A 14,153-nucleotide genomic window follows, 5' to 3' on the forward strand; every position below is an offset into this window, starting at 1 on the left:
TATATTTTCGTATTTCTCCTTTATCTCCCTCGCTCTGTTTGGAACGAGCATGTGGCAAAGCAGTGGAAAGTTGGAAGTTGTTCAGTCTTTGAGCAGCGAGTGTAGGGCAAGCACGCAGGAGGTGTTTGCCAATGTTCACACGGCACAAATCACACACCAGCTTGACTTACAGGATTCAATTACATGGCCAATTGCAAGGAAAATCTTTCATTACGAAATACTCTACGCAAGGACGAAATCATCATAAGCTGGAAAAACTCTCAGTTCCCGTGGTCCATTTCCCCTCTCCCTCATTTTAACACAACACCGGTCAAATGAAACGCAGATGGGCATTATGGGAAAATTGGCACTGAGTCTGGACCAAAAGGAATATGAGGGCCATAATACAGACGCTCTACCACGGCGTAATGCTACCCAGAGAAAACAGGTGCCCCGCTGTATTAGGATGACTCATACATTAAAATATAAGAACAAAGTAGAACATTTTGGGAAGTTTTGACCCGCTACTTCTACAACCATCAGCAGTTTTAAGGCCTCTACAAATTATGCTGTCACTTAAGTTGTATATGTCGCACAGGTCACAAAGAGCCACTTTTTCAGCCGCGCAGCTCTCCCACAGCTGTGAGACTGCACCATTAATAATGTCAGAAGAAAATGGATGGGGGACACATTTTGAACTGCCACTTGCACCGTTTTTAGCCTAGTAACATGAAATGTGTCTTTCTGTATGTGCTGATATTGACAATGTTATTGATCATGGCTGCAAGGTTAATGAAAAGATCTGCACGAGCATTAATGGAAAACGTTCTCAAGAAAGCGATAATTATTCAATTTCAGCGTTCTTTTTGTAAAAAAGACCTTTAGGTTTTTTCAATCAAAATCAAAATTTATTATAAAACATTTTGCTCTGCAAAAGAAAGGTGATACATTCCCTGCTTAATCTCTCTCGCACTCTCATGCATTTATTACACGCTAGATCTTATTCTTACTCAGTTTTCTATAGAAATTATTGCTGGCAGTATTCACCCCTGACATTTGATTGACATATTGTATTTGCCGCTTGGTTTCCTTGGAGACAGCAGAGAATTGATCAATAGAATGGCAATGACAGCACTCGAATGTTGTCCTCCTTTTGTTAGCTTTTATCCATCTCTCAACTGGTTTTACAAACCTTGCCTTTTGATTCTCAATGCAGATTCAGTAGCCATTTAAACAGCCTAGTAGAGCAACTGTTTAATGTGTGTCTCTCTTTTCTCTTTCAGGCGTCAGAGCTGGGGATGCTGTCAGTGTACTATACCTACATCCTGACTTCCTTGGTAAGAAGATTTCAGGTTGATGCTCTTTTATGAAAAATAGATGCATTGTGTGTTGTTATGGTGACGGGTTGACTTTTGATTCAAGACTTTGTATCTTGGAGGACACATCAGATTGTTTGAGAAACAGTTTGAGAATTCAGAACAGGTCTCATTCGATGTCCATATTTGATCTAATATCTGTCCAGTGTAAGCAGGTACAGTACAATAATTGACTTTAAAGAGATCTTATTTGTGTCGTTTCTTTTCTATTTATGGAATTTTTACTGAGTTCATGTACTCATTTAGATGAGATGAGGATTTCTATTGTTTTTATTTAGATGGGAGTGTTTATTTTGAGCACTCTATAATGAAACTCTTTGTTGTTTCGAAAATCCAATCCATACCGTTTGCCTCTCCACTGCTATCTCTCTTTAAAACATGAAATTGCAGGTTACTTTACATGCTTATGTTTATGTAGGTTGAAGTCAAGTAATGTCAAACTTTTTAACCTAAAATCTTTATTATCAGTTTTGTGTTGGATGGGATGCCATTAGTTCCCTTTCTGTCGGTCTCTCGACGTTGTGTCGAGCCGACAGATGGGGTTCGCTCTTGAAAACTTCTGACTAGTTTAGAAAAGGCCAATGAAATTTGTAAATGAAATTTGCATGCTGGATTCCGCCCCCGGATATCCGGGTATAAAAGGGAGACGGCGTGCTGCATTCATTCACCTTTTGTTCTTCGGAGCCTTCAGACTGATCGACTTCGAGACTTCAATCTCTATGCCGAATTACTGCCGGAATCTTATGACGTGGTGCAGCGGACGGTCCCTTCCTGCAGCGACGTTCCCCTGGGCGTCTCGGCAGTTCCAGAAGTGTTCGAGTTTTTTCTCTAAAAGAGCAAATTTCTCCAGCGTGGCATGTCCCGCTGTTCTCGTGGGTGCAACACACTCATCGAGGAGGGGGACGGACACGATGTCTGCTTCCAGTATGCTGGGGCAGACGTTGTGGATATGTCCTGCCCGCACTGCGGGCGGTTGACGATTCAGACGTTGTGTCACAGGTGGCTGTGTTCCCACGGGACTCAGCCACCACCTCGTCTGCTCCCCGTTCCCTGCCGCCCGCTACGGCAAGCAGCGAGGGTGATATGAGGACTATTGTGAGCGTTAATCCGCCAGCCGCTGGCTCATGGACCGTTCGCACCTCGTCTCGCTCGTCTGACTGTTCCCCAGGAGACGGTCCCACCGTCTTGTTACTCAACCACGTATTCGGACACGATGCGTGATGATGAGATGTCTCTTGCAGCATCGGGGGGTGACGTACTGCTATCCGACTCCGACAATTCCTCGGGCTCCCTCGGGGGTCGAGCCCAGGAAGAAGCGGACGTCGAAATGTCAGCCATGCTTTCCCGGGCCGCCGTGAACGTTGGGTTGCAGTGCCCGCACTGCCGCACGGCTCCAAGCCGCGCCCGCCCCCAGTGCCGTGTTTTCAGTGCCTGGGTCGGGCGATGTCCACACTTGTGGTCCATGAGAGACACCTCTGGCCGAACCTTGCACAGATGAGTAACGCAGAGAAGGTCCGCTTCTCGCAACCCATCTCGCAAGGGGGGGCTGTTTGGTGATACTGTCGAGCCGCAGTTCTCGACAGTAAAGAAGCAGACAGAGGATATCAAGCACATCCTCCCCCATCGCGACTCGGCCGCCCTCGGCCGTCGAGTCCCGTGCACCGTCTGCTTCCCAGCAGCCCTGGTCCTCTTCGATGCCCTCCGGCTCCGGCGCCCCCCCACTCAGGTGCCCCCCCCGGAAGAGACATTGAAGAGGAGACCATTGCACCGTCAGCAGCCGCAGTGAAAGCAGAAGCGGCCCTCATGGGAAGACCCCAGGGAGATCGAGGCTTCCATCGGGCTCGACCCCAGCCACATCGCTGGGGGATCGGATAGGGACGGTTCCTGCCCCGTCTCACTATCTGCTGGCCCCCTCCGGGGGGCTAGCGCCCACTTACTCACAAAAAGAGTTTCCTCTCTCTCTGGGTCATTACAGCCGCTCCCACTCTCGGCACGACACTTTCATGTCTCGATCCTCCCTCGTCATTGGCCGTTCCTGCGGTTCGCTTTCGAGGGGCGGGCATATCAGTACAAGGTCCTCCCCTTCGGTCTGTCCCTGTCTCCACGTGTCTTCACGAAGATCGTGGAAGCTGCCCTCCTTCCCCTCAGGGAAAGAGGTGTGAGGGTACTGAACTATCTTGACGACTGGCTATCTTGGCACACTCGCGAGATCTGTTGTGTACACACAGGGACCTGGTGCTCCGGCACCTAGATCGGTTAGGGCTACAGGTCAACTGGGAAAAGAGCAAGCTCTCCCCTGTGCAGAGCATCCTCTTTTTTGGTATGGAACTCGACTCTGTCTCCATGACAGCGCGACTGACAGAGCGCGCCCAGTCAGTGTTGAACTGCCTGAAGCTTTTCAGGCAGTCAGCGGTCCCCCTGAAACAATTTCAGAGGCTCCTGGGATACATGACATCCTCGGCGGGGGTGGTCCCCCTCGGGTCGATACACATGTGACCACTCCAACACTGGCTACAGAGTCGGGTTCCTTGGAGAGCATGGCACACCGGCAGCAGGCGTATGGTCATCACGCCTTGCTGCCGATGCACCCTAACCCCCTGGTCTCCCATGACCTTCTTGCGGACAGGTGTCCCCCTAGGGCAGGGGTCAAGACACGTCGTGGTGACAACGGATGCCTCCCTGCAGGGTTGGGGTACCATGTGCAACGGGCACGCAGTGTCAGGGCAGTGGACGGGCCCCCGCCTGCGTTGGCATATCAACTGCCTAGAGTTGTTGGCTGTGCTACTTGCACTGAGGAGGCTACAACCTCTCGTGCAGGACAAGCACATGCTGGTCCGGTCGGACAGCACAGCTGCCGTGGCGTATATCAATCGTCAGGGTGGCATTCACTCACAGCAGCTAACACGACTCGCCCGGCGCCTCCTCCTCTGGAGTCAGCAGGTGATCAGCTCCCTGCGAGCCACACACATCCCAGGCATCCTAAACCAGACAGCCGATGCGCTCTCTCGTCAGTCGACGCCTCGCGGAGAGTGGCGACTCCATCCCCGCGCAGTCCGGCTCATTTGGGAGCAGTTCGGCCAGGCACAGGTGGACCTGTTTGCCTCCCCGGACTCCACCCATTGTCCGCTTTGGTACTCCCTGACCGAGGCACCCCTTGGCACGGATGCCCTTGCGCACAGCTGGCCGTGGGACAAGCGGAAGTACGCCTTCCCCCCAGTGAGCCTCATTGCACAGGCCCTCTGCAAGGTCAGGGAAGAGGAGCATCAAGTGGTACTAGTAGGCCCAACCGGACTTATTTCTCAGAGCTAAGGCTCTTGACAACAACTCCCCCCTGGCCGCTCCCCCTGGCGAAGGACCTGCTTTCCCAGGGCAAGGGGCACGTTACGGCATCCCAGGCAGATCCCTGGAACCTCCATGTCTGGACGGGACGAGGAGATCCTGAGTGGCCCACCCCCTGCAGTAGTTGGGACATCACTCAGGCTAGGGCCTCGGCCACTAGGCGGATATACGCCCATAAGTGGCGCCTCCTCTCGTCCTGGTGCTCTACTCAAGGAGAAGACCCGCGGAGTTGCTCGATCGGGAATGTGCTGTCCTTTCCTCAAGAGAGACTGGAGAGTAACCTCTCCCCCCTCCACACTGGGAGTGTATGTAGCCGCTACGGCCGCTCATCACGACCCAGTTGCTGGGAAGCCTCGGGGACAGCACGACCTGGTCATTAGGTTCATAAGGGGCGCGTGAAGGCAACCGCCTCATCCGCACTCCATACCCACTTGCGATAGGTGGCGGGCCTTCGAGCCCCTCGAAGATGCCGCTCTTTCTCACCTCACGATAAAGACGGCTCTCCTGATGGCACCCACCTCCAAGAGGATAGGGACCTACAAGCACCCTCCGTGTCCACAGATTGCCTAGAACTCGGGCCCGGTGATTCTCACGTTATCCTAAGACCCCGTCCCGGCTACGTGCCCAAAGTTTCCACCACTCTCCCGAGAGACTAGGTGGTGAACCTGCAGGCGCTCGTTGTGTCCAGTACGCACACTGTGCCTCTACTTGGACCGCACGCAGAGCTTCAGAAGCTCTGAGCAGCTCTTTGTCTGTTTTGGAGGTCAGCAGAAGGGGAGGGCTGTCTCCAAACAGAGGCTGGCTACGGCATACCGATCTCAAGATCGCCCTGCCCGTTAGGAGTGAGGCACACTCCTCATGGGCACTGGCTCAGGTCGCCTCTCTGGCAGAACATCTGCAGAGCTGCGGGTTGGGCTACGCCCAACACCTTCGCGAGGTTCTAATACCTACGCGTGGAACCAGTGTCAGCCCGCGTCCTGCAGGGCAACGTGTAGGACTGGCAGCCGGTAGGGCGTACGCCTGTGGGGGATCAGCGGCTATTTACGCCTCCCTTCTTTCCCCACTGGGTAAAGAACAGGCATTTCATCCATCACTAAGCACCTTCCTGGGGGCAGGCTGGGCAGAGCAGCCCTGCCCCCTTAGGCCGGGGAACAGTTGAGTTATCTACCACATAGCTCTAACCGGACCTAGTGCTCCAGACGTGGTAAACCAATCCCCCCCCCCCGTGGGCGGTTCCGTCTGAGTATCCTCATGAATGTCTCTGTAGCGTTTTTTCCCTGGGGGGGATTAATGCTTACCCAGTGGCCCTTACGGTGCCGGGCGGCTTCTCGCTGTTAGAGAATCAAGGCCCCCGCCCGTGACGGCCGGTGGCAGGGGCTTCCCACCTTTTCTTCAAAAGCTCTGGGACCCCCTACCTCTCCACTGGACAGTTACAATTCCGCACTAGCGCTCACGTCTGACTCACCCAGGCCAGTCAACGTCGCTCCGCTGGAGATTGTGACGCGGCACAGCGCTGTGGCGTTTTCCATAGGAACCACATCTGTCGGCTCGACACAACATCGAGAGACCGACAGAAAGGGAACGTCTTGGTTACGGATGTAACCTCAGTTCCCTGATGGATGGAACGAGACGTTGTGTCCTTCTTGCCACAATGCTGGCCGCCCGCCGCAGCGGTCGAGGGATGCTCAGGCTCCTCAGACCAAAAGGTGAATGAATGCAGCACGCCGTCTCCCTTTTATACCCGGGGGCAGAATCCGGCATGCAAATTTCATTCGCCAATTTCATTCGCCTTTTCTAAACTAGTCAGAAGTTGATAGGTTCTCAAGAGCGAACCCCATCTGTCGGCTCGACACAACATCTCGTTCCCTCCATCAGGGAACTGAGGTTTCAAACCAAAGTACTTAAATGTTATTTTATCCAAGAGTTGTCAAAAACGTCTAAATCGATAATGAATGTGCACCAGGCAACAAAATGTTTTTTTTTTCTCTGTTGGCGGTTTTCAGTAAAGGTCAAAATAAAATGTAACGCCCTTGGTCTATCGCCACCTAGGGGAACAGTGCACGGTGGGCACATGTGTCTTCACCTAATTTCTGTCACCTAATTTCTGGCTTTAAATATGCGCTACTGGTGTTTTGTAAGTGGTGTAAATCTTAGTGCGGTTTATAAATCTTAAAGTTTTTTATTGGAAATCTGAGAGGAGATTACTAATGAGATGATTTTCATCTTATATGATCCACTCTGTTATTATTTTAAATTGATCTGTAGATACATATCAGGGTATTCCAGTAACACGCCCACATTTGGTTGTATTTCATCTTTGATTTCATTAGATCAGAGAGCCCTGGGTGAGATAAACCACAAGTAAATGGAGCCTCTCACATCAGAGAGCCGTGAGTACGGGGGCGGAGCCTAATGCACTGAGAGGACAGACAAGAACACCAAGCGAACATGATGCGTACACTGGGCTTTGCTGAAAAGAGCGTACTGTGTTAACTGTAGAAATTCGCCTGTGCCATGATGCGTTTTTCAAAACATTTTATACAAAACAGTTTTAAATTCAGAGCATTCCCAGTGACACACTTCAGCACACATGCTTCAGCCTCGTTGAAAGGAGCCACTTCATTTTCCCACTGCACTTTTCTTCACTTTATTTAGTCTCTCCTCGTTCATGCGTCCTGCACACCAAAGCGGCCATCGTCCTCCCATCCTTACGCTGGCGTTTCATTATGCCATTATCACAGCTTGAAAAAGGCCTGTCAAATGCACACACAGCCGTCACAAAGCTGGTAATCAGCAAATGACTCAGAGAGCTCTGGCCACGCTCTGGAGAGTAATGAAGCACTCTGTGAAGCAGGTACAAGGAATAATGATTAAACTCCTGTGTGTGGGGAGGTGGGCTTCTCCGGTTATGGCAGTTCTGTTGCCAAGTCTCTTTTGTGCCAGTGAGGCCCGTGTCACATGTTTGTATGTGTGCTCAGCAGGTGAATGGTCCAGTTTGAAAAAGATTTTTAGCATTTGGCTCAATGAAGCTAGAATTTTCATTTTTAGTCAGATTTTCTTATTTAAAATCAAAAGGTAATCTTAACAGATAGTTTAGCAGTTTTCGACACTTCGCCATTCAAATAAATGAATGTATGTATACCAGTCAAGAGTTTGGAAACACGTATTCTTTATTTAGATTTTTCCACCTTTTATAATAGTAAACACATCAAAATTATTGACCAGGACTGTTGTAACGGTGGGAATTATGTTGTGACTAAAAGCATCTAAAATAAATCAAAACTATGTTATATGTTGGCATCTTTAAATTGCCGCCCTTTGACAAAATTGTTCTCTTGACATTATATCATTCAGCTTCTTGAGGTCTCACCCTGAGAAGCTTTTTAAAGAGTATTGAAGCCAATCTATTCAGGGTTCTTATTGGCTGCTTTATTTAGTATGAGCCATCCATTTATTTTTTTAGTTTTCTAATTAAAGAAACTGATATATTGGCACAAATTTGTCTACAAAAGCAATTTCAGACATACACCTTGAGATTGAAAGATTTTTAAGATTATTAGAAACATTTCAGTCAGGCATTTCCAGACTTTTGACCGATACTGTACTGTATGTGCACGAAATATAACACTTAACATTAGTACAAACTTAGTACCATTAACTATAATAATCAAGTAAGAATAATCAAGTAAGATTTTCCGCTACTTTGTACGTGGCTTTGGATAAAAGCGTCTGCTAAATGACTAAATGTAAATATTTATACCGGCACACTAAAGCAAATGATACTGTATTAATAAACGTCTGGATAGAAGATGCAGTTGACAAAACATCTAATGTGCACAGCACCGTATATGTTGCAAGCAACAATATTGCTGATATTTTAGGACAGTATAGAAGATGTTTTACCGATACCCTGACTCGTCTCATTTTTCCTTGTCTGCTGACTTTGGCGACACAGCTCAGAATGGTTGCTCATGTGTGCACGTTCTGCTGGTGTCATCAGCCAGTCACTGCAGTCATGATGTAATTTTGCTGTATTTACATAGTATTAAATCTCATGACATTTACGACTTGAAAAAAGTTATTAGTTCCCAGGAGCTAACATTTCAACATTGGAATCTTGCATCTGGGGGTTCATGTGTCATCCAGGCTGCTAGCATGAAGATGAATGAGAATTTTTCAGGTGTATTAGCACTGACATGCCTTCAAGAGGCCAAACTCTATTACAAATCATTTATGTGTGGCGTGAAGTCCAGGCAGAAGGGTAATTTTCAAGTCCAGGATTCAATAGATGGATGGATGACTTGGCCTCTTTAGAAGTGGAGATGGCTTTGGGCACTTTAAGAGATTAAATAATTCTATCCAATTTATGGCTATGCTTGGGTGGAGCATTTTTTCAAAAACAATTTTGGGTCAGGACAACACATCACACCCACATGTGGATTCACATCTCTGTCATCACACCTGAATCCATCTGTCAAGGGGATAATTCAAGTCCCTGTGGGATCTTGACTCTGATATATTGTTTCTGTACATAAAAGCAACTGCAGTGTTTCTCTTACAGAGAATGTAAATCAGGACAAGCTGTGAATCACACTCACCTGCAGCTCATGAATCATTTTGAAGAATCAGTCATAACTTTTGACGGCATACATATACAAATGTATTCCTAGAGTGCACTTTCCTTGCCATGTATTAAGAGACATACACAGAAGACGAGCAGCGCCAAATGTCCAATATTAAAGAAAACAGTTGAACTGGTGTGTAGATCCATAAAACATAAGGCCAAAAGAAAAAATCTGCACACGGTAATACGCAGTGCTTACACCTCCTCAAAAAATATTTATTTATTGCTTCATCAGAGACCATAGAAACCAGTGAAAAGTGCAAAACGTTTTCAAGACACAGCTCTTCCTCAGTGCCACATCGATTAGTGCACACCTGAACCCATTAAAATGTGAAACGTTACCATGGACATCATAATATGCATGCAGGCACAAAAACCATACAATATCTAATTTACCTTAAGACGTTCTTATACATACTGCACACTAAATAATGTTGGGTTAAAAATAACCCAACAAGTAACCCAACTATGGATTGGTGTAGCACCTTCCCAACTGTGGGTTATTTTAACCCAATAAATTGTGTAATGTTTTCTACTCAGTCAGTTGAGTTAAAATTACCCAACAGTTTTTTATTCATCTCATTGTCTTTATAAACAAAAACAAATTGTATTCAAATTCAGATAATTTATTTCAAGTACAATAAGTATGTTTAAAAGTACAATAAATGTTTTAAAAAGTGTATTTTAATGACAAATATTAACTAACTGTAACTAATAAGACAACATGAATTCAATAAAGTTTCTGACTACAAATCCTTGAAAAATATTTATTTAAATAGTAATGTTACACAAAAATGTGACACAAGAAACAACAGCTGAATCCATCCATGGAGATGTGTTATACGACCCCATTTAACTTCAAGTATTGAACAAAGTCCACTTCACGTGGCGTGCTGCGAACTCGGATCTCCCTGTGACGCATACACCGTACTAACCACCGGACCACCAGCAATTTTGGATCAGGCCTGTTAAACAAAAAGAAAGACATACAACACAATTTAAACACTTTTAAAGATAAATCTAACTGCATATGATAGCACGATTGGTTTCAACGACTTCGGGCAGCTTTTTATAACGTGTCACGCTTGCGTCAAGTTTTTGACTTACAAATAATGTTGTAATAAATAAACAGTAAAAATAACTCAGATATAGGTCACATTTCAGACGAAATCGTTGAGTTTCGAACATGGAAACATTTCCTATGTTCGAAATTCGAGTCATATAACCGTTTAGACTATTACAGACGAGCAAACCAAAAGCTGACGAAGCTCGCATTACTTTTAATACAAAATGCAATTCAAATTATCCAATTTTGCATTTTCATGCACAACGATAGATTATAGGTAAAAATATTGATACAAACCTCGCTTTTCTCCTGATAAATCCTACAATTTGTCGTCGTTGAAAGCTGCTCCTTCCTGAGACAATTTAAATCTCCCACATCAGGTGTGCGTCAACTGTCAGTGAAAATGACCCAGCCTATAACCCAGCGAACTGGGTTACACAAAAACGCTGAGGAAAATAACCCAATAAAATGACCCAACCTGTAACCCATCGAACTGGGTTACAAAAAAACTACCCAACGCTGAAAAAATAACCCAATAAAATTACCCAGTCAGCTCAACCCAGCAGTTGGGTTTAAAAAATAACCCAACGTTTTTTACTGTGTGTATATTAAGGTAAAAACTCATTAGTACAAAAAGTACAAAAACTTTATAGTACAAAAAACTTAAATACATACAGCAGAAATGCATAAAACAATGTATAAAAAATGTGTCAAACAAAGAAACACCAAAATATGTTTTCTTTTATACATGATATACCCATAAATCTTAAAGCTGTTTCTTATATAATAAAAAACTTATTTTTTACAAATAATTGACAGGAACACACTGACTGCTCTACTATTTATATTATTTGAAAAAAAATTCCATTTTCTCTCCCAACACGTGTTGTTCTCATATACTTGCTTCCCTATGATATATTACTTTATTGTTTATTGTTCTTGTAAGTCGCTTTCGATAAAACGCCTCTGTTAAATGCCTAAATGTAAAGTAGTTCTCTGCGGAACTTACAATTTTCAGAAGTTACACATCTATTTCAATCTCATCCTCATTATTATAGAGGAACAGTTAAGTCCCAGTAATTTAATACAACACAGCCCCCCCCCCCCCCCCCCCCCCCGTCAGAAATCAGGTTCAGTAGGTTAACTGCAATAATGAAAAGAAAGGAGTGAAGCCATTTTGCCCTAATTACTAGATGTATTCTCTGTGTTTGTGACTGCCGTACTTGTGAGCAGTTAAAGGGACTGGTGCTTTGTGATTTGTGGAGATTTCTTTCTCCCATCTGTGCTTGACTGTCACTGTCTATCTCTTATTTAAAGTAGCCATCACACAGACAGTTTCTACATATCTCATGTTAATCTTGAGTACTTACAGAATAGTATCGCACCCTTCAAATAGTCTTTAGTTTGATCACATTTATAAAAGACAGATACAGATATTTCTTTCGCCTTGCCGTGGGCATGCTTTTCAGGGAGAATTGCCCAATAAGGGACTAAAAAAAGTTGTTACGAAACGGATTTTTATGTTCGAAAAAGACTTTACGAAACCTATATGAACGCTGGGGGAGTGTATTGATCACAGAAATACTACATCATACGTCCAACTCAACTTGTTTTTTGACAAGTTGACCATGTCAAGCATGAGAAGACAGCACATTTAACATTCAACAAGTCAGAATGCATGAAACACCGTTGCACCACCCCTTTGGTTTGGTCCGAAATTAATGTTTAAAGAATTGACCCTTCGCAAGAAGTTTGATTGACAAGCGATCTGACCAATCATAACGGCTATATTATGTGCCTCCGTGAAAGCCGGCCATTTTGTCCGACAAAGAAACCAGTCCGACAAACCTGCCATAGTAGAGCTTTGGTGATTAATATGAAAAAATAGCTTTTTAATTATTGTACTAGTAAACAGAGATATATACCCAGCTTTAATGGACGTTCACACAATAACGATGAAAAATTACTAAGTTAAAACTTTTAAAAATTATTCTAAATGAAAGAGAACATCGTTCACATCACAACTATACCAATACAGACGTTTTCAGCAATTAAGTCGTAAAGCAACAGCTGTACTGTGTTTGTTGTATTTAACACAAATAAAGATTAAGACACTGATGGACTGTTATTCTTTTCTGTACTGAACTAAGTTTAATTTCGTTTTCACAAAGAAGGATCACGGCTGACCAAACTCTGCCCGAAGTTACTCTCTCTCTCTCTAAAAATGCCATTACTACATATTTTGGAGTAAATATAAACACTTAATACACCACTTTTAGGTTAGCAATACATCCATTTGTGTGACAGTAGTTACCTACTGCATCACGCGAGTTTTGCGAAGGGTCAATTGATGTGTTCCTGGCACATCTGTTGAAGCACATGGGACAGATGTGCATGCGTTCATCACATGTTTCAGGTCCAGAATATTTCATGCAATAAGAAAAATGAAAAGATGATGTCGGTCCCACAGACAGAACTCCCAGGAGTAATTATAAGCTTCCTTATGGAGAAGACATTAGGAACCTTGGGTTCAGATTAATTGTATATTAACCACAAAAATTGAAAAGAAAGAGAATTTTGCTCTGCTCTCTTTGCTGGAATTATGAAAAAGAAAATTATATGGAGCACTTTAATCATTTTTGACTTGTAATCATATACTTCAATAATTTGTAGCATACTAAATCTAAAATAATAGTGTTCATTTTATGTGAAGTATGGCACTGCCTGAAAGCTGCTTTAAGCAATGTAAGGTCAATCATCACAATAGGAGTGACTCCTGTTCCCCTGAAACTTTGCAGTGTTTTGTATGGCATATAAAAGGTTCCAGTACACTCTCCCTACCTATCATTATATGGCCTAACGTGTAGCTCCGCCCTAAACTCATGCTATTGTTAGATAGCCTCCACCAAGTTTTCTGTTTGGCTAACATACAATACTCAGGTGTCTGGATGGCATCGGTGAAGCAATGCCAGATTTTCCTCCACAACCCAGCACTCAGAACCAGACTGCATTATGTGGAATTTCATACTGTTTGTAGCGTTACTTGATTTGCATAATTCCTTTAGTAAACCAGACACTAAAACAACACAGACAGCATGTGCAAATAAACAATGTTATTCTTAGAAATGATTCCCCGGTATCTCTTTTCACCAGAGATGTTAAATTAAATCTCACTTGAAATTATATGTACACTACTATTCAAACATGCTGTATGTTTAGGGTCATTTACTCATTCTTGATTAGGATTTTTTGCACATTTTGGAAGACATCAAGATTACGGAAAAACACAGATGCAACTATGGGAATTATGTTGTAACTATACAATGTAAAAAAAGTGATATTTTCACATCTTCAGTGGCGTCACGTCTAGTTTGTAAAAAAAAATTTATGAACCTGTTCTTGAGGTCTAACCCTGAGAAGCTTTTTTAGTATTGACCACTCTTATTTGCTATTTTGATTTTATTATAACACATTGTTTTATTGGGGTTTTTTTATCAATTAGTCCAAGTCATCCATTAAAAAAAAATTGTAGTTTTATAATGAAAGAAATGTTATCTACACGTATACAACCGCTGAAAAAATAAGAAGACCATTCCAAATTTTCATTGTCAGCATTTCTAGATGTATTGTGGATATTTCAGTCCAGTGTCTGTTGAATTTCAACAAAATCAAACCTCAGGAATATGCGAAGGACTCAGAGCATGACAAGACACATTATAACTGATAAGGTTATCACATAAAAAATATATTTTTGAAAAAATGATCATTT

General features: G+C 44.1%; 1 protein-coding gene across 1 annotated transcript in view; it reads left to right on the top strand.

The window, feature by feature from the left end:
- The window catches only part of grik4 (glutamate receptor, ionotropic, kainate 4), a 312,072-nt gene that overhangs the window by 231,450 nt on the left and 66,469 nt on the right, over positions 1–14,153 (top strand). Inside the window, exon 8 of the mRNA XM_057350880.1 lies at positions 1,263–1,316. Within this exon, the coding sequence (XP_057206863.1) occupies positions 1,263–1,316 (54 nt within the window). The remainder of the gene's footprint in view (positions 1–1,262; positions 1,317–14,153) is intronic.

The sequence above is a fragment of the Triplophysa rosa genome, linkage group LG14 (genome assembly GCF_024868665.1).
Source record: "Triplophysa rosa linkage group LG14, Trosa_1v2, whole genome shotgun sequence".
Taxonomy (NCBI): Eukaryota; Metazoa; Chordata; class Actinopteri; order Cypriniformes; family Nemacheilidae; genus Triplophysa; species Triplophysa rosa.